The 20,228-nt window shown below is 48.8% G+C and overlaps 1 protein-coding gene across 1 annotated transcript in view; it reads right to left on the bottom strand.

The window, feature by feature from the left end:
- The window catches only part of LOC144936944 (zinc finger homeobox protein 3-like), a 194,550-nt gene that overhangs the window by 147,903 nt on the left and 26,419 nt on the right, over window positions 1–20,228 (bottom strand). The window contains exon 2 of the mRNA XM_078864187.1: window positions 910–3,743. Coding sequence (XP_078720313.1) covers window positions 910–3,697 — 2,788 coding nt within the window. The 5' untranslated portion in view covers window positions 3,698–3,743. The remainder of the gene's footprint in view (window positions 1–909; window positions 3,744–20,228) is intronic.

The following is a 20,228-nucleotide window of genomic DNA, read 5'->3' as shown; positions in this document are numbered from 1 at the left end:
GATGATGTGTCTAATGTACGGAATGCCATGGCGCCCTTGCTCTGTTTATTGTGTCCCCTATAGCTATCGACGTTTGCCTCCCTTGTGTTACAATTGCGTTTTTTTTGGCTCAGAGGAAGAACGAGTAGGCTCACGATTGCAAGGTTGCGGAGTTCAAAACATTGGTTGGAGGGTTGATTAATTCATCCTTCATGGGCCGACAAAATGAGGACGAATTTTCTGGGAAGGTTAACTAACAGTGGTTGGCCTATGGATGAGTCTTGCTCCTGCCTTAGGAACATGGAATCTACACCACTGGCCAAGGGCTGTAAACACGAGATGAGCACTGCCCCAATGCTCATTTTAGTAGGAAGTCACCTTGAGGTGACTGTTGTTCATGTGTTTCTTCAGACTCAATTACAAACCCCAATGATTACGTAACTACAATACTGCTCAATATCAATATGTACTTTAAGCTGTGATTAATATGTAAACAGCGTATAAATATATTAGAAACTTTAAAGAAGATGCAATATATTGTTGACTATGCATGGATAAGTAGTGATTATACGAAGAAAGCACATATACACCCACGCACCAAGGCATGTTTACTTAAAAAATAACTTTTCCCTTACCATCCCATGTTATGTATGTTACGTATATGTACTGCTGTTCATGCTGCGTAAACCTAAATCATTGCTTCATTGTATTATATGCTCATGCGCGTACGTAACCATTATGAGGGAATATTATAAAAATATATACCGAGTGCGTGTGTGTAAAATAACACGCGTGAATGTAAGAGTATCTCAACAGCGCAGCCGTGCAGGAATTAAGTTACTGCCGTTACGCTACTGCCGTTACGCGTGCGCTCGCAAGGACTTTTGGCGGCGCTGCCCAGAGCCCAGTGCCACTGCCATCTCAATTTACCGAGTCCCGGGGGCAGAGCGGCCAGGCCCGTGCTCGGGTCCAACTGGAATCCCCCCAGGAGGTACTGCTGCTCCGTGGCCTTGTCCAGCTTGAGGCCGGGGTGGCCCATCCCCTGGGCCGCCGCAGCCGCCGCCGCCAGGTAGTACTGGTAGAGCTCCGCCTCGGTGGGGCCGAGGCCCGCCGGGCCCGACATGCCTCCCGCCGCAGAGCCCTGGGCCAGGCCGGCCAGGCCGTGCTGCTGCTGCTGGTGCTGCTGCATCTGCTTCATGCTCTGCTGCAGCAACACCACGTTGTGCATGTGCTTCTCGCTCGTCATGTGAATGCGGAGGTTGCGTGCCACGTTGGTCTCGTAGTCGCACACCTCGCAGCGCCACGTCGGCTTGGGCTTGGCCCTGGTCGGCGACGGCGACGGGGACGGCACGGACGCCGCCGAACCGGACGTCGACGCGGCGGAGGCGGTACCGGCGGCGGCGGTGGACATGGAGGACGACGCCGCCGCCGCGGCCGCGCAGGAGGTCGCCGTGGCCCCGCCGCCGGCGAGGGACTGCACGGGCGACGACGGCGTGCCCGCGTACGCCGCGCACGACTGCGGCGGCTGGTCGCCCCCCATTGCGCCGGGCGACCGCGCGGGCACCGCGCCGCCGTTCTGCAGACTCTGCATGTTGTTGAGGTGCTTGTCGGACTGCATGTGGATGCTCAGGTTGCCCTTGGTGGTGGTGGAGTAGTTGCAGACGTCGCAGCGGAAGGGCTTGTAGCCACACGTGTAGCTCTCGCCGCGCGCCAGCCGCGGGTGCGGCTGGCCCGACTTGCAGAAGTTGCAGGCGTCGCCCGGCTCTGGGTGCTTCTCCTTCATGTGGGCGTCCAGCGTCTGCTGGTACTTGTAGTGCCAGTTGCACTTGGGGCACTTGAGCGTCTTGCAGGAGTTGCGCGAGTGCATCATGGTCATGTGCCCGCCGAGCGAGCGCGACGAGCCCAGCACCATGTCGCACTTGGGGCACTCCACCGAGCCGCCCGGGTGCTGCCCGTGGCACTCGCCGAATGGCAGCGCCAGCGTTGGCATGGCCAGCGGCGGCGGCGGGCTGTGCAGCGCGGCCGGCACGCCGCCCTCCTCCGAGGCCCTCGCCTCGCCCGTCCTCTCCTCGTCTGTGAGACCGTCTTTGGGCAGTTTCTGCGGATCCGCGTCGTCGCTGCTGCTGCTGTTTGTGTTGCCGGCAATGCCGAGGCCGGCGCCGCTCGCGCTCGCGCCAGCACTGCCGTCCATGAAAGCTATGAAGGTAGATGAGTTAGCCTTTGGAGTAGTAGAGTTTAGCACGCTAGGCGTCAGAAAAGAAGGTTTAAAAATGCTTTGGTTTGAGAGGGTTAAAAGCTCACTGCTGCTGTGAGGGTTGTCAACTAGTGAAACTCGAGGTACTTCATCCACATCGTCTATGTCATCATCATCATCATCGTACATCTCATCATCATTGAGGTCATCGTCATTTTCCTCCTCAGGATTGTTATTTTCAAGCTCCTCGTGGGAGGAGCCCTTTTGACTTAATCCCGCATCTGTGCTCTTCTCAGGAGACCTTCCTCTCCCGAGGTCTTCCACACAGAGGTTGGAGGGCAGTCGCCCAAGGGGAGCAGTTGAGGTAAAAGGGGATTTGGGTGCCAGGAACGCACCGGAACTGACGCTCAGCGGCTGCGCCGGCTTTTCAGCGGCCGCAGGGGAAGCCCCCGCGTTGGGCGACCTGCTTATGAAACCGCACAGCCCTGGGCTCACGAGGCCGACCGCCGCCTTCGCCGTGGCCTGCGGCGCTGGCAGTTCCGTCGCCTCGGGCTCCAGGAAGCTGACGAGCGGCTCCTTGTCGTTGCCGACGCCCTGGACTATGGCGGACGTCCCCGGGCGCTTGAGAAGCCGGCGCTCCTCGGCCACAAGCGCGACGGCGTGCTCCTGCACGGCGTGCGCCGCGAAGGACCTCGCCGCGCCGAACGAAAGCTTGCAGAGGAAGCACATCAAGATGGGCTTCTGCTTCCCGTCGCCGTGCCGCGCCGGCCTCTCGAAAGCAGGCAGCCGCCTTTGGGCCGGGTCCGAATTGTCTTTGGCCACGAGAGGGGTTTTGGCGCAGCTATCGCCGCCGGGGACGCCCCGTCGCACGTCGTACACGCGAAAGCTGTGAAGGACCGGGCTGCGCGCGAGCGCTGAGGTATTTGGGAAGGTGGCGGGCTCCGCGTCCCGGCAGAGGCGTTTGCCGAGCGAGGAGGCCGCCGCGATGTGGCAGGTGCTGATGATGCGCGGGAAGGCGGCCGCGGGGGGCGCGCCGTCTGGCCGCTGGCCGAGCGCGCTCAGCAGGAGGGCCTGCGCCGACGGGAGGACGCCGTCGAGGGAGCGCGGGGAGCCCCCACCGGGGCCCGATCCGCCGTCGATGACGTAGGCGGATCCGTCCGGCTGGTAGACGATCTCTCCGGACAGGTTCTCTACGTCGCTCTCGTCGGCCTCCTCCTCCTCCTCAAACTCCTCAAACTCCTTGTCCAGCTCCTCCTCGTCCCCCTCCTCTTCTCCGTCCGCCCTCCCCTCCCCGTTGCTCTCTTTCTCGTCGGAGTCGAGCGGAGCGGCCCGCCGGCGCTCCGTGCGGCCGCGCGCGGCGCCCTTCGGCTCGGGCGGCGCCGGCGAGCGGCCCTCGGCCGGGCCCAGGTCGGCCGCCAGTGCCCCCGCCCCCCCTTCCCCCTTCGACGGACTCCCGGCGCCACCGCCGCCGCGGCGGGCCCCGTCGTGTCCCCCCGGTGCGGCCGAGAATTCACAGCTCTCCATGGCGGCGCTTGCACGTCGATCTCATTTCATTCCATCCGACGCAAGCCTGCCAAGGAAACACAGAGAGCAGCAGCGGCGATTACACACACGTGCACGCATGGGCAAATGCAGCGAGCGATCGTACAGCGCGCACGGTGCAAAGGTTTCGTTCCTCCGTACAGACGTCCGTGGTGAGTGCTCCTGCCGGGCACCGATCCCTGATCGCGTTTTGTATCCCCACAATGTTCACGTACCGCGCCAGGTATTCATTACAGGTGGTGTCATCCTACGGGAGGCAAGGATCGGGTATCAATTGCCACCGATGCGCGAGGCAATGAATTGAATCCGGTCCACCAGAACAGAGTGCAGTGCAAAGACCACTACGCAACCACTCAAATGGGCATATATTATACAATTTAATTTATCTAAACAAATAAGTAATGTTATGACGTGCCGTGATAATCGTTCCATAAAATAACACGCGCAGAAACATCTGTGGCTTTGAGCACATTAAGAGATATAAACACATGCAGAGACGTGAGCGGGCGTGAACGGGCGACACAAAGCTGCCAGCACATTAAATAACTCAACGTAGACCGGAGCAATGCTCAAGCAATTGGCCATCCGCGACTCCACAAATCCCGCCAAACGAGGCCCGCGCAAGCTAATCGATGGCCCAGAAGCCGAAAATCAATTGGACGCAAATCATCTGCCAATACCGGCTCAGAAGGGGTTGGGTGGGGGGACTGTCGATCTTTGCTGAAATGAAGTCAAGGGGCTGACCACCCTTTCATCTTCACTATTCCGGCGTTAAGTACCGCCGTACGAAACATTTCTTGTGATCAATAATTAATCGCTTGACGTTCTGGCCACGTTCCCATTAGCGGACACCTTGACAGGCATGCCGACAGTAACAGGGGGGGGTGAGAGAGAGAGAAAAATCCACCCCTCCACTACCACTTAAAACAAATATATAAATAATCACGAATCAACCGCATCGCAAGGAAAGCAATGAACAAATTAAATCTTGACTTAAAGCTTTCATAACAAAATACTACGACGTTCGATCGCAAAACAAGCGGTCGTCATCAGGAAAGGGGGTTAGGCTCTAAAGGCAAACTGTTGAACCTATCGACGTAACTTTACCGAAAGACCCAAGAAAATTGGACAAATTATTATTAATTTATTAATAATATTACTATAAAAGCCATATAGTTTTTCTTTTTTTTATCTGCATTAAGAAATACACAAAAAAGGAGCAACACTTACATGGGAAAAGGATGAGCGAGGACAAAGCATTCATGAGTGAGTGCGAGGAGCGGTAATCAATATAGGAAATTGGCTTGAAATAAACTCACAGCTTGTTTTGCTGGAGGGATAGGCACCGATGGGAGAAGTAGTAAAAATCATTAACCCGAGGCTTGTGTGTGAACGAAGCGATTAAGAGGGCTTCTTTGCGCTTCATTCACCGAGCGTGGCGCAGGCATTGTCTGCTAGCACTAACCCCCGTGCATTTAGCCAAGAGGACATTCACGATCTGCTCTCTCTTTATTTGTTTCTCGCACTTAGTCCGCTCTTGACACTCGTGCCATGACATTAAAATAATTCAAAGCTACGGTCGAAGCGACGTGGTGGGACGCATCACAAGAAGAGGCTGTTTTCTTTGGACCGGCTTAAATACGGCACTTGCAGCAGACACCAGCGGTTTCAACTCAAGCACGTTGACCTTCACTTCCTTCATTGAAAAGCCTTAACAGATGTTTTCACGTAAGCAGATATTATTTGGGCAAGAGTGGAGGGTGGTGGCTAGAACGTGGAGGACACAACCTCTCGGGGAAATGTGGCTTCCTGGAGGCTGCGTAGAGCCTGACCCGAGCGGTGCAGCAGCTACCTGGTTAGCCGTGCACCTCTGACACGGCACCCACCCGCCCACACGCATACCCACCCCACCTGCCAGCCACTCTTGGCTCCCACACAAAACTCGTGATCGTGTGCGATTCGCACGCCAAACGCACGGAAAACCTGCGCGCATTTTATATAAGGCACTGCGTGCCGGGTGCGTGGTAGGTGGGTGATCACAAACGGGGCCAGGGTAACGTCCGTTGACAAGCACACAAAAAAAATGTCAATGTCTTAAGATTTGAGTCAAGAGGAGAGAGATCTACTCCCCCCCCTCCTCCACACCGTTTAGTCTCACAGAACCGCAAGTGTGGGCACCGATAATGGGCACCACCTACTCTTGGCAGCACGACACACGGGTTTCACGCCTGCGCGCAGGCTGGCATAGAGGTCGATGAAAAGATGCAAACATTCACATAACGAGATGCATCATTACAGAAATTCTCTCATCCTCGGCCCTGTTATCCAAGCCTCTGATTATCCATGACAGCCATAAGGGTCCATGAAAACTCTTACTGTATTATCCGCAGCCCTATTCTTCAGCAATTGTCCGTGCGGTATTTCCAAAGAGTGTGGAATGGAATCCTAATATCCGTGATTGTATTGCGGATAAGAGGAGTCGTAGGGCAATTTGAACCTATCATCATCTACAGCATAATGGACCTTACCTGGTAAAAAAAAGAAAGTAGTTGAAAACATAAATAGGTTATTTGGGATTAATTTTTTAAAGAGTTTTGATTAAAGCAAAAGCACGGAAAATGGATGGGCGGCACTGACTTTGAGCCCACACTGCACGAGACAACACACAGACACGCAAATACACACACAGAGACACAGACAAAATCAATGAGACATGCACACACAGAGATGCGAAGACAGAAAGATAAGGAGACACAGACACGAGGCACGCACAGAGACACAGAGAGGCACTAACATAGATATATGGAGAAACACCGAGAAGAATACACATGGAGAGGGAGACAGAGAAAGACACCGTTCCACGCACATACAGACGGAGACACAAAAACAGAGTCACTGAGGGAGACGAGACAGATACACACAGAGATACAGGTAGTCAGACACACGTGGAGAGAGCCACAGGGAAAGGGAGAGTCCAAATACAGAGACAGAAGCACAGAGACATGACTGAGATTCCCCAGAGGCACAGCCTTGAAGCAGAGAACGACCCCCCCCCCCTCCCACAGCTACTAAAACGCAACTAAACTTTTATTTTTTATTTTACCAGGTAAGGCCCACCGACCTATTTTAGCTCTTTTTCAGAAGCGACCTGGCCACAGATGATAGCTCAACCAAGTGGCTTATCATGTGGAAATGTATAGCAGCCAAATACTCTAAACGTGTGTATACCAGACGAGGTTGGTAGTTAACATCTCACCACCGCGGTGCCCCATGATGAGCCACCATATTTTTGCGGATATGCAGCCGTAAAGCAAATTCATTCTAATATCCACGTTTTTTACTCCGTAGACAGGATGAGTAGCATCGAGGACAACCCCGCAAATCACAGGATCTGCAATATGGGTTCCCCCACATGACTGTGGATGAGAGGAGTTATAAATGTACACAAACGCAGACACATTTGCAATTGTTGTATTAACACCTATTAATCGTCAGCCATGTTCAATCCACTGCTGGATTAAGGTCTCCTCAAGCCGCCGCCATCTCTCATGATACCATCTTGATCTTAATTTGTACGTAATATCTTTTCCCATAGGTATTATGAATTAACCATTTATAAAAACACACACATTACACATTGAAACACAAACTTTATGCCGACGATATATGAATGGTGTCAAACCATTCAGTGTACGTATACTCAGGAGTGTGTATTTGTTCAGAGCTTTGTATGTGTGTAGGCAAATGATATATTGATGGTACAGTATACAACTACAGCACAGTATAGATAGACTGCTGGGTCAATGGTGGTATAGTGGTCAACGATTTGAACCTTAACAATCAGGGGCCTGAATACAGACAAACTGCGTCAATGCTACCAGGCAGCTATTTGCGTACGCTCCAAAAGTGTGTAGTGCAAACCCGGAGCATCTGCGCTAGCGAGATCACGTAGATGGACGCACGCGTCAGTGGTTGCTAGATATTACGTCATCACTTCCGATACACCAGCCAATCAGCTGCCGCAAATGCAATCCTGATGCAACATGGCTGTTGTTGCTGCATCAAGTCCACGTGAAACATGGCCACCGTGACTCAATGCTCCGTGCGTTCAGCTGGGCCTAGGCTGTGGCTGAGTTAAGTTGTACATTGTGCACGTGTTACTTCATGGTTTTTTTCAGTAATATGATTGCCATTTTGCGTGCATTTATTTGTGCAAGTGCGTGAATTCACAAATGTAATTGTTTGAGTATACTACTTTGCGTGGAAATGTCTTTATGTTTATGTGCGTGTGTGAGAGTGTTTTTGTGTGTTCATATTTATCTTAATGTATCTATCGTGTGCAATGTCGGTCTTAATGGATGCTCGCTAACAATCTGTTAAAAGGCTACATGAGGGGATCTTTGTCTAATTATGACAGTACGTGACTGTGTGGGGAAATTATTTGTATCCAATTGTACGTGTGTGTTTGGTGTTTGAGTACGCAGATGTGTGTGCGTCTCTCTTCGTGTGTATTTGTGACAGTGTCTATGTGTGTGTGTGTGCATGTGTTTGAGAGTACAGGTGTGGATGTAATGACAGATTTGAGGCTGGTCCCGACCGCCCCTAGGTTATTGTTGACATTTATGCGATCTCCTTGCGTAAATCCCTTAGGGGCTCAGAATTCTGACAAATCTTGGCCTGCACAATTTGTAGAATTGCACAAGCCATTCGGTAGTCGGGACCCCTGGTTTCATTCCTCAACACACACAACACCAGTGGGTAAACTGGAATATGTGCATAGTCTGGGCCTTCCCTAGGTCTTAAACAAGTCAGGAGTGGCAGTGTCAAGACTAGCACTGTGGAGACAAACGAGGGCTGGGTGTGGTGCTGACGCCATCACCACCTCGTATATCGTGCTGGATATAACACGTACTCAATGATACTGTATTTACATATGATCGTTCGGAATTCAAATGCACATTTGTGTAACCTATCAGCCAACAAAGTCGCCCTCCAGGCAAGCAACTGGGGTGGCCTGCGTGCGGCACATGGGTTGTTTCACCCTTATATGGACTCATCAGTGAACCATGCCCAACTGTAGACTAGCAATGGTATTATATCAGCACAGTCTGATGTAAAGATTGAGCGCTGTCCATGATTAAATGCACCTTTACATACTTTATTTAATGCACCTCGCTGATGCGGTACAAATATCATTTGAAATACATAAGCACAGAGTAGGTATAAACATTTTAAATGAGGAATTGAAATATTAAAACATATAAGGCTCTTCAAAATTATTTTTTATCTCAGAAAAAATACTTTTTTCTGAAAGGAATTGTTCATCACTTAAGCATGAAACTTTACTCCACAACTATGTTAAAAAAATTTACTTTGTATATAAATTTAAATGACAAAATTAACACGTTATTAAACGTACTTAAAAAACAAATTTTACAAGTGGGAGTTTGCAAAAGTGGCAGAACATGTTCATTTGACATTCACAATTTCTACAATTTAATGTTTATTTGCTGAAAGGTTCAGGAAAAAGGTCTTTAACGGATGGAATTCCCTGGAAAATTATTAATGGCACGTAATTCCACGCGGCTGGGCCTGCGAAGCGTCATGGCGAGTCAGCGGGATGAAGACAATCCCTGATTTTTTTTTTGAAGCGTGCTGTTGAAAAATCTCTGCGTTTTCTCAAATAAACCTGTCACGATTTTGTCCTGAACTTCAAGGGTGTGCGCGTCGTACTGGGCTAAAATAACACCAAGATCATTGCACTTCGGCGAACAAAAAAAATGTTATTACACCGTTAAAATATGCATACAAATATGATAATGTACAGTCTTAGAAATATGCTGACGTAAAAATAATGAAACATTCAGTGCCATGTTCTTATTTCCTCATACATAAACATGTGTATATAGAAATCAATACAATTTTTCCACGGTGTCAAGTCATTTTAGGCACACCTCATTTGCAAATGAGACTTCAACGATCGTCAAAAATATATAGACCAACATAAATGTTTGGATTTTTTGATTGGCGCTAACAAACACGTCTCTTCTTGCAAATGATGTTCGAGTGTATTCAATATCCACGTTACAGCAGGCGGCATACCCTCAATGGCCAATAGCAAAACACGTGGTGGAGAGAAGATAGCTTCCAACCGTGCACAAGCGTCTCAGATGGAAAATGTGCTGACTTCCAGCCTACAGAGAGAGGCCTGTGTGTGTGTGTATAGAGAGAGAGCCACGGCCAGAGTTCTCTTTGTTTACCTCATTATATTTAGCCCGTCATTGGCTTTAAGAGGAAAATAAACAAGTCTCGTGGAGTGCAATCCAGGCCTAAAAGTGCTGCAGCAGCAGCTGATAAAGAGGAGGAATCGGGAGGGGGAGAGGGGTGGGCACAGCAAAGGCAGCAGCGGCTCATCGGGGGAGCATGAGGAGGCCCCTCGGTGCCAGGCGGCTTCCGCCAGAGGGGCCCCCAGGCGCGACACCTCGCCCGGGCGGTATGGGGGGCCGGGCGGTATGGGGGGGGGCCTCGCCTCTCTCTCCCTGCCAGGGAGCGCACACCTCACTCACCCAGGCTGGCTCCGGTGCACCGCACGCGCTCTGCGTTTGCAATGAAATCGCTCGGCTTGTCCGCATCGTGCTGCGATGGGCAAGGAGATTAATTCACTGTTGTTGTACAGTAAGGTACATACGTGTCTGGCGATTTTGTTTTACGTAGAAACGTTGCTAAATAATAATCATTTACACTTCTAAGACGCCCTCTCAACCAAAGGTAACACACAAGGCGCTGTACAGAACGAAACAAAATACCAATAAAAGCATGCCAGGCTGACACCAATCAAATCCAACCCCAAAACTATTTTATTTTTAAAAAGCCCGAAATAAGTGCATTTCAAATAAGAGCAAATCACCGGGGAGTGATCCCAATCTCATCGGATCTCGAAAAGCGAAGCAGGTTTGAGCCTGGGTCAGAGCGTGGATGGGTGACCTCCACGTGCCAAAGGTGTAACACAGGCACTGTGGGCAGTGTGGTGGAACTCACCCTCACTACCCCGTGCTGTCCAGCGTGGTGAAGTATGGACAAGAGGTTTGCTGAAGTCCTCATTCAGCAGTGGAATTACAAAAATGTCCCGAACGTGCAACGGGTGAGATTTGGTCAAAACTATTATTCACTGTACAGTATATTGGCGACTGATGTCGTCTTTGAGCAGTGTTAATCACTCTGCGTGTCCCGTAAGCACTATTCTGGCAGAGATTGTTTTCCTGTCGATTCTCCAGGACCCAATTAAAAAATCGGTGGTCATCCCAAGAAAAAATAAACATAGTACAAATCGAGAAACACACGTCGCGATTTCCTTCCCAAAACAAAACACTGTAGTGACTTCCAAAAAAACAACCGCGAGACGCAAAATAAACAGCTCTAGGCGAGAGACAGAATGGAACAAATGGCAAAAAGGTAAATTGCCTTCAAGTCCTAGAGAGTTTTACCTTCCCAGCCACACAGCGGCCAGGCACCTTCAGTGGGTGCTTAACCCATTACGCCGGGAGTGGAATTGTCTCTTTGACAGCATAGCAACAACGAAGAAATAACATCACAACCGGTAATTTTCGCAGGGTTGGAGACACGAGCCATCTGATAACGCCCCAGAGTCCGTGGCACCAAGGCGGAGAGCTGGGGCAGTGTGGTGTGGTACACGCAGAGTGATTGTCGTGACAAGGGGCTTCTCGCCAGACAGATAAGGTGGGAGATTAGTTGGGTACAAACATGGCTGGCCTCACCTGTATGTGTGGGGCCTCGCAGGGACAAAGGGCCAGTCACGCACATTCCTAATTACACAGCTGTCTTCTTACAAATCCGCCCACCTCTGTCACACAAACTCACCCCAAAAACCCGCGGCCTATCTCCCCAACCCACCTCCAAACCCACACCACCACCTCCCATAACCCGAACCCCACCCCCTCAAGTCACCATGTCCCCACCCGCTCCTCCTCCTCCTCCAGCACTCAAAACGTGCAACAACAAAACCCCACACACACTCGGTTCACAAACAGGCATAACCACACCACTCCCAATGCCCGCGTTCCCCGCCGACCTCTCTCAATTGAGATCACCCGCCACCCGCGTTCACACCACCACAGTCTTCTTACACGGGGCACACTGCCGCCGAGAGCCACACGCGGGCACGGCGTGTGCGTGCTGCGTGGAGTGTGTGTTGTGTGCGTGTGTGTTGCGTGTGTGTCTGTTGCGTGTGTTGTGTGCGTGTTGTGTGCGTGTGTGTGTTGTGTGTGTGTGTGCGTGTGTGTGTTGTGTGCGTGTGTGTGTTGTGCGCGTGTGCGTGTTGTGTGCGTGTGTGTGTGCGTTGCGTGTTGCGTGCGTTGTGTGCGTGTGTTGTGTGTGTGTTGCGTGTGTTGTGTGTGCGTGTGTGTGTGTTGCGTGCGTGTGTGGTGTGTGTTGCGTGTGTGTGTTGTGTGTGTTGCGTGTGTGCGTGTGGTGTGTGTGTGTTGCGTGTGTATGTTGTGTGTTGCGTGTGTGTTGCGTGTGTGCATGTGTGTGTGTTGTGTGTGTGCGTGTTGCGTGCGTGGTGTGTGCGTGTGTTGTGTGTGTGTGCGTGTTGTGTGTGTGTGTGCGCCCACAACTTTGTAACACACGCCCCGTTATCGGCTGGCGGTGATGCCAAACGGGTCGGCAACAACAACAACAACAGCTCGCAAGTCGGACAAGCGAACTGGAACGCCGCCACATAAATGGGACTCTTCTTAGCACATAAATAGGCAACACGTGATAATAATTAAAACTAAAATCCGACTACAAAACCATTGGCTGCCTCTGGGGGAGGGGTGAATGTGCTGAACCCCAACTCCTCACTACACCTCTTTTCTCCTTTGCCATTTTCCCCTCGTGGAAAATCCCTTCTTCAATCCGTCAGGGTGCATTACTCCGGCACAAAGGGTAGCACTGCCACGGACACACTGCCACTCAGTGGTGCCTCACAAATACAATTATTTGTTACCGCCTTATTGCAAGACACTGCGCCCAAGTGAAAACCTCGTCACATTGTATGTATAGTGTAGGGTGGGTTTTTTTGACACACACACAGGGCTTGGAAGGACATAGCCTCTGCGTGTATAATTAGTCTATAACTACTGTACTATAGACGCCGGATGTATTTATATCTACATGACAAAAAAAGCATCAACAAACACACACATACATGCTTGAGAGATGGTCAGAAATGCTGCATTTCTATAATGAGTTGACTGATGGTGCTGTAACGTATTTGCTCTGATTGGGGTATAGCCCCTGAAAGAAATGTGCAAATTCATTTATGCTGTCAACAATGTTGATATTTGCCACGTACTTTTGGTACGTCTCACAAAATGCAAAGGTGCAGCCGCGCAATGGCTTGCTCGTACCAAGGCTGACAGAAAGGGCCTCCACTAAGAGCTCTTTCTCGAGGATGTTGTTTAGCCCACTCTTCCATGATTGCCAGAAGTCCTGTAAGAGCACGGGGAGGAGGACTCACATTCTAACCCGACTTCAAGAGACCTTGTCGTCTGTCGATCGACTCGCTGGCATCCTCACACTGCTGGGTGGTGGACACAGACGTGAGAAAGCGGTTTAATAAACTTCGCCCATTGTTACAACTTCCAACGCCATAAAATCACACCTGCAACCTTCAACTTGCAGGTCAACCGTCACACCACAGTGGCACGCCACACACGCACCCCTTGCATCAGTGAAATATTCATAATGTGCCATCCTTTCTCAATCCGCTGCTAGATGGTCTCCCCTTGCTGCGTTGAGCCTGGGGTTTTTTTACCCATATTCCAGCCATGACAATTCATGGCCGGCGTATGGCTGAGATATCGCTCGCCGCTGACGTTTGTCGTGGCCGAAAATCTCAACTCGGGCAACACTAACCGCACCACGTGTGCAGATTAAGATATCATACTATCTTAAATTTGGAGCTTTCGTGACTGCAGGAATTACTCTTTGGTTCTTTCGGTAAAGTCACGTATAAAGATAAAATAATAAATTAAATAATAGCATACGACGTTTCGATTGCAACACAAGCAATCATCATCATCAGGTATAAATGAAATAGCAAGAAAAAATAATTTTGTGTGTTCTTTCTCCCTCTTTCATAATGTTCAAGCTTGCGTACTTTACCACGCGTCGCCGTACTCATTGACATGTTAATTTTTTCTCTAACCCCTCCCTCTCTCCGCCCCCGCCCACCCTCTGTCTATTTAAGGCCTCGCCACAGAAACGATCTCCCTCTCTGTGCCTGTGTTACTCTCTCTCTATGTATCTTGGTGATATCTGTCTGTTTAAATGTCTGTCTATAGTTTTCTGGTTAGATTTTTGTTGCTATTTCATTTATACCTGATGATGATTGCTTGTGTTGCAATCGAAACGTCGTATGCTATTATTTAATTTATTATTTTATCTTTATACGTGACTTTACCGAAAGAACCAAAGAGATATCATACTACTTACACGTGCATATACATTGCAAGTGGCATTCACATAGGTACGTATGCTGAGCTTCTATCGCACCGTGCGTAGCCAACTGCGCTAATCGGAGGTACGGGGGAGGACAATAAACTAAATACAGAAAGAGATTCTACATAAAGCATTAGGGCAGCATTCATAAAGCAAAAACTGCAATTTTTCCATTCCATCTTCTTGGTTCTTTCTCCAGACAGAGTCTGGAGACAGAGTCTGTCTCCTCGACAGACCTGTTCTCCACCTGAGGACGGCTACTTGCGTTGTGGCCGAAACGTCGTGAGAATTATTTTATTATGTTTTATTTTATTATTTTATTACTTCAATTCTACGTGACTTTACCGAAAGAACCAAGAAGATGAATCCCTGCAGCCATGAAAGCTTTAAATCGAAATCTTCCATTCCAGTGAAATGGGAGCCAAGCAATGCACTGCAGTTTGCAAGAGGGGATTTTAGAAACGGGCAAATCCAGCGACAGCAAATGCTTTGAACTCTATCTTGGCAGGTCTAGTCACATCTACCTGATACACAAAAACTCAAGACACGATATTAAAAGCATTTCAAAACATTAGCACTGTATCGCCCTGAGCTATTCATCTCGTTAATGAAAGGAAGACATCTTGACTTTAAACTGTAAAGCCATTAAGGCATTTTATTGCGCCTCCAGATTGGACCGCACAGAGTAATTTGTTATAATAAGTAACTGGGTTACAGCTTCTAAGAAACCACCGCAGACTAAAATCCAGCGAGCAAAAACGTGTATATATATACAATCTGCTTATAAACATGCTTTCCGGTGCTCTGTGCTAATTTCAGCGAAGTCCACAAACAGCAGTCGGGGTCCTGCCGTTGTTCGGCCCGTGCCCCTGGAATTTCATTCCAACGTAAAGCAAAAGCAGAGAGAGGCAGGGGATGGATGAGTAAAGTTTTCCCCGAGAACAAAAAAACCCATTGTCTTCATCAGATAGGGCGCCAGAGTGTAGATAATGAGCAAAACACGCATTCCACAGCAGCTTCTTAAACTTTGAACTCGCCAGAAGAAGAGAGGGGGGGGGACCCCATGTAAAGTGGCACAGGGCTGAGCACAGGACTCTGATCCACTGAAGACCTTCCCTTGCTTGCTTGTGTCCGCTGATTCTGAGAATTTTGTTAAAGCCTTTATGCCCTGCCTCCTCTCTCGCCCTCTGTATCTTAAGCTCCCCCCCCGCCACCTCCCACTCTTGCCTGCAGCTTACCCCCGGAGTCTTTCTGTCTCTTTCTCTTCCTTCAATGCAGCATGGAGGAGCCCCCCCCCCCTACAAAGCTCAAGCAATTGGCGAGTTTTTAATTACCAGCTCCCCGACCCCCCCCCCCCCCAACTGCCTGGCAACAGCTCCCAAGTTAATTATGTTGTGGGTTCTGTGTGCAAGATGTAAGAGGCATGAAGCGACCCCATCCCTCTCCCTCAATTCTCCCCCCCCCTCTCTCTTACCCTGTCTTTTATACCGACTGCTAATCACAAACCGAGAAACAATAAAAAAAAGTTTGAGGAATCCTAAGGGGCACATAAGGCTGGCTTTAATGTTCAAACACTCCGCCGTAATGTTTTCTTTATTGCCCAAAAATGTTGTTTTGTGTACGCATTCTCACAACCAGCTGTAAAACCTTACAGATCACTGTACAATTTACAGTGTATTGCGTATGACACTTATTATAGGTTTTGTTGTCCAAACTATAAACTATAATCTTAACCGTTACAACTTCGTCCAACTGACACCACAGCCATATCTTTTTTAAAGATCAAACATTAACTAATTTTAGCCACGTAAACAAAATATATATTCAAGTTATTAGTAGAACATGCTCAGGTATCACAATGATTAATGTGGTCGTAGTGAGATCAATGAAAACACATCTTACAAAGCAACCATACACAAGTACTGCACAGTGCATTGTGTTTAACAAATGCAGGACAGAATTTCTGTAGTGTAATGGAACATTGCATGGCGAGTAACCACGTTGCAGCGTGGGTGACCCTAAAGTGTAGCCACACTGCAACACGGTGACCCACAATGCAATGTCTCAGCAGCATGATACTATACAGTATTAAAAGTACTTCACATTGTAACAACCTAATGCCGTTGTACCGCGTATTACAGGGCGTGCAGCAAATCCTTCCGGCCAATGTCACAACCACTGCGAGCCTCGAGGGCATTGAGGGGGGTGGCTCAGAGGGCCCATACTGAGTCAGTACCGAGCGAGCACAGCTGAGGTCCTGGGTCTCAATGCAGGTCTTAGGAATACCCCCACGGTGAAACCCGGTCTCAAGGAGTACTACAGCGAGTCAATTGTCTTTAGCCCAAGCACACCAAATTACTGCATAAAACAACCCATCACACGGCATTCAATTTTATTGTTTCGCTTAATTTGACGTAATCCAGCTCGGAGGATTTAAAATAGTCCGTTGCCCACGGAATGTACGCTCTTTGCATGGCATGAGGCGCACACAAGGTGTGGACGACTCGACCTGCCGATGCCGAATTGTAGGGACCCACAAGGACAGTGCCGGAGTTCTGTCAAAACGGAAATGCATTCATCTCGTGGTGGCATTGTGCTGATTGCGCAATTTGAATATCATCGCAAGAGAAGCAATCTAAAGCGTGCAGTACTGATGTTGAGCAACCTTTGTCAATACAGTAATCTCACGATGCACGACGTATTTTATGATATAATACCAGTCGTATTCTATTCACAGAGCATGGTAACATTTGGCAAAAAGCAAAGCTCTAGAGCGTATACAGTTTGTCCTTTTTTAATCTTCCGTGTGTTTGTTGGATTATAATTTTACCATCTTCATTCAAAAAATGTGCCATGAAATCCCAGTTCCTATTGAAGTTGAATATGTACAGCAGAGTGTAAATAATTTCTCGAGCAAGGGAGACAAGAGCAATAATGCCATTTAACGACATTTAATGCTACGCAATGTATCACAACTTCAAACGCAGTATTTTTCATACACCACTTTAATGTTTGGCACACAATTGACTACGTTTTGGAATGTCACACATCACAGGGTCTTTTAACATACATTGCACAGCGCACAGAATTTTACGAATGGATCTCAGCATTTCCAAATCGAACGCCCGATCCTTTACGAACTGACTCGGTGGCAAGTATTCGGACCACAGATATTTCGTGAACAATAATTACCGTACGTCTCAAACTGCTCCCCTATCCGAGAGGAAGAATTGTAAAGGCGCCGCTGCTGGTGTGCACGTGGCCTTTTCTAGTGGAGTGGTGAGGCGAGAGACTCGTTTGGGGAGGTGGCTGGCGTAATCCACGATGATTTTACAAATCCTCCCCCGTGAGATCTGGGTCAATGAGAGAACGCACTGCCATGCAGCTGACAACCTGCGCAGTCATCTCCACTGCTCAAACATTATGAGCCCGAGCATTCGTAAACACCTCTGGGAGAGTGCATCATCTTCCTAAACAAAGGAGAGTGACTTTGCCTTGCCTCCGCTGCTTTTCGTGACATAAACCTGCCAGCATGTCACGATCAAATTACATGACGCTAATGAACTTTAAACTACGGAGATATCACCCACGTGAGCGAGGAATTACTTTGAAGAATCTCCATATCTGAAGCTGGACCACAGGATGAAGGAATTTAATTAGTGGTTCAGTAAATTATCAATTTCTGTGAGATCTGACTCGGCTTGATTGAGTGAATTGGACTGTGCTATTTTTTCCCATAAAGGCAAGTCCTTGGCTTAAAAATGAAATAAGTCTTGAAGTTCCGCTTCCAAATATTCCTTTGCTTTTCAAGTGAAGGGGAGACTTTAAAGCACCAATGGCCCACTCCGAACATACCTTTGTAGTAGTGTGCTCAAAACCACAAGAGTTGCGAGCAAGGTGGCACACTGCCACTCCAAGCTACGAGATTAAAATAGCTCAGTCACGCTGCCATTAACCACGCACAGCGCACGAGTGTGTTCATTACACTGCTCCAATAAACTATGGCCAGGACACAAACATATGGGCAATAACAAAAAACTGAATAAAAAAAACCGAGGTGGAACAAAGAATAAAATAAAATCCCGCAAACAGGCCCAGGCACGGCCGGTGCATTAATTAGCAGCTATTGATAATTGTACACCTTTTAATCTCTACAAACATCAAAAGGCCACGTTGACAACCAAGTTGCTCCTGGGACACGGATAATGGCATTCAACACGCGTTAAGTGTTTGAATGTATATTTTTCTCAACACAGTCACTGTACACGTGTGGCCTGTGAAATGTTTAAGGTACCGGAACATCGCTGGGTTAGAGTCTCTGGGAAAGTTGTTGACTTGTCAGCCGTGCCAAAGAGTTTACGGGTGACTTTCTTTACAAAGTGTGACACATTCGGAGCCACTGTAAACATTCTCTTCGAGTCACAGGAGCGTGCTCCTCCACTCCTTGTCCCAAGACGGCCAAGACGGCCATGCGCTCGCTCCTTGGTGACTTGCAAAGTTGAGTCGCTGAGACGCCTTGAGGCTTCATAATTACAGCTCCTTTGCCGCTGGTGGTGATTCCACTTACGATTGTTTGGCAGGGGAATACAGTGCATCTTAAAGAGACGTCCGGCCCTGCAGGTTCTGGGGGATACCACCACTAAGTACCTATTGCAGCAGTCCAATTAGGCTGCGTTTACACGCGGTCTTCTGCAGCGCGTTTGCGAGGTGACGACCTATTTTAGCCCAACAGGCTGGCAGTGTTGACACTGTTTGGCCCCGTGACACCCTTTCGGATGCCTCGCCTGTCCTGAGAACTGCATGCAAGCGTGACGCCCTACTTCCCTCTATGGCCGCGTGACAAAAAACCCCAATACGCAAAACCCCAAGTCTTAGAAATGAGTACAAACCTGTCTGCCTGGACTGCAGCTTCATTAACGAACATCGGCGATACACGGCACTTTGCGTTAAGAGTTCCGCAAACGCCTTCAGGCAGCACTGAGAGGTGACATTACCCACTTTTTTTTAAGTTCCAAGTGTTCTAAAAAGTACCATACTTTCATAGTTTTTAACAGCTAAATTACTTCTCTAAACCACCATTCCCTTACCCAAACTGGGCCCCCACCACCCCCCTATACCACACCTAATGGCTTGTAATTACAGGCCTGAAAATAATATGTGCTCAGACCTCTTTGGCGCTCTTGGGCCAGGGCTTATAAAAAACTTAAAAGGGTAATCTTCGCCCAGTGCTTCTCATTAACAAAAACATGCACAATTTTGGCCCCATCTAAAGTGCTGCAGTTGTGACCCTACCCTAAATTGATGTGAACCCCACGGTGTGAATACATGTCAAAATGAAGTCAACAGTGGAGGAGGTTGAAGGAGGGGGAGAAAGAGAGGAAGAGAGCCAGCAGAGCCTGCAGTCTGTGTACGACTTTGAATCACGGTATTGTGTTCGGGGGTCTGTTTGCTCAGTTGAGTGGTGGACCCTTATACCACAACGTCGCTTGGTGAAGCTGCTTTTTTATTTAAACGAGTAACACATTTTTTAAAAGAGAGAACATCAAAGATATACTGTCGGTTATTAATCATAAAAAAACACACACACAACCAGCCTTTCGCACATTACTAAAAAATGGTCACCCAAACTGTGATGCACAAATACGCACGCTATTTTTTTAAGTGGGGGTAAACTATAAAATTGCCAATCGCATCACACTATAACTACAGCGAAATGGACACCCATTTGCAAATAATATTTTCCCCAAATCAATCAAGCTCACTTGGAATGTACGTGATGGCAAAGCAATGTAGTCAGGCTCTTGCACAGAGGGCCTATTAGGGAGATTTATTACAATCTGATGATCATTACAGACACTGCCGCATCGATACTGGTCTATCCTGACTCTTAATTTAGCAACTCCTGTCGCTGTGGGGAACGACGTAGGCCAATGTCCAAGAACAGAGCTCAACGAACAGCGGTGGAACGTGCCGATTCATCGATTCATCGATGAACGCCAACTGTTACAGC

The sequence above is a fragment of the Lampetra fluviatilis genome, chromosome 17 (assembly GCF_964198595.1).
Source record: "Lampetra fluviatilis chromosome 17, kcLamFluv1.1, whole genome shotgun sequence".
NCBI lineage: Eukaryota > Metazoa > Chordata > Hyperoartia > Petromyzontiformes > Petromyzontidae > Lampetra > Lampetra fluviatilis.
Note: the sequence above shows the minus strand (reverse complement) of the source record. Positions and strands in the feature narration are given on the sequence as shown.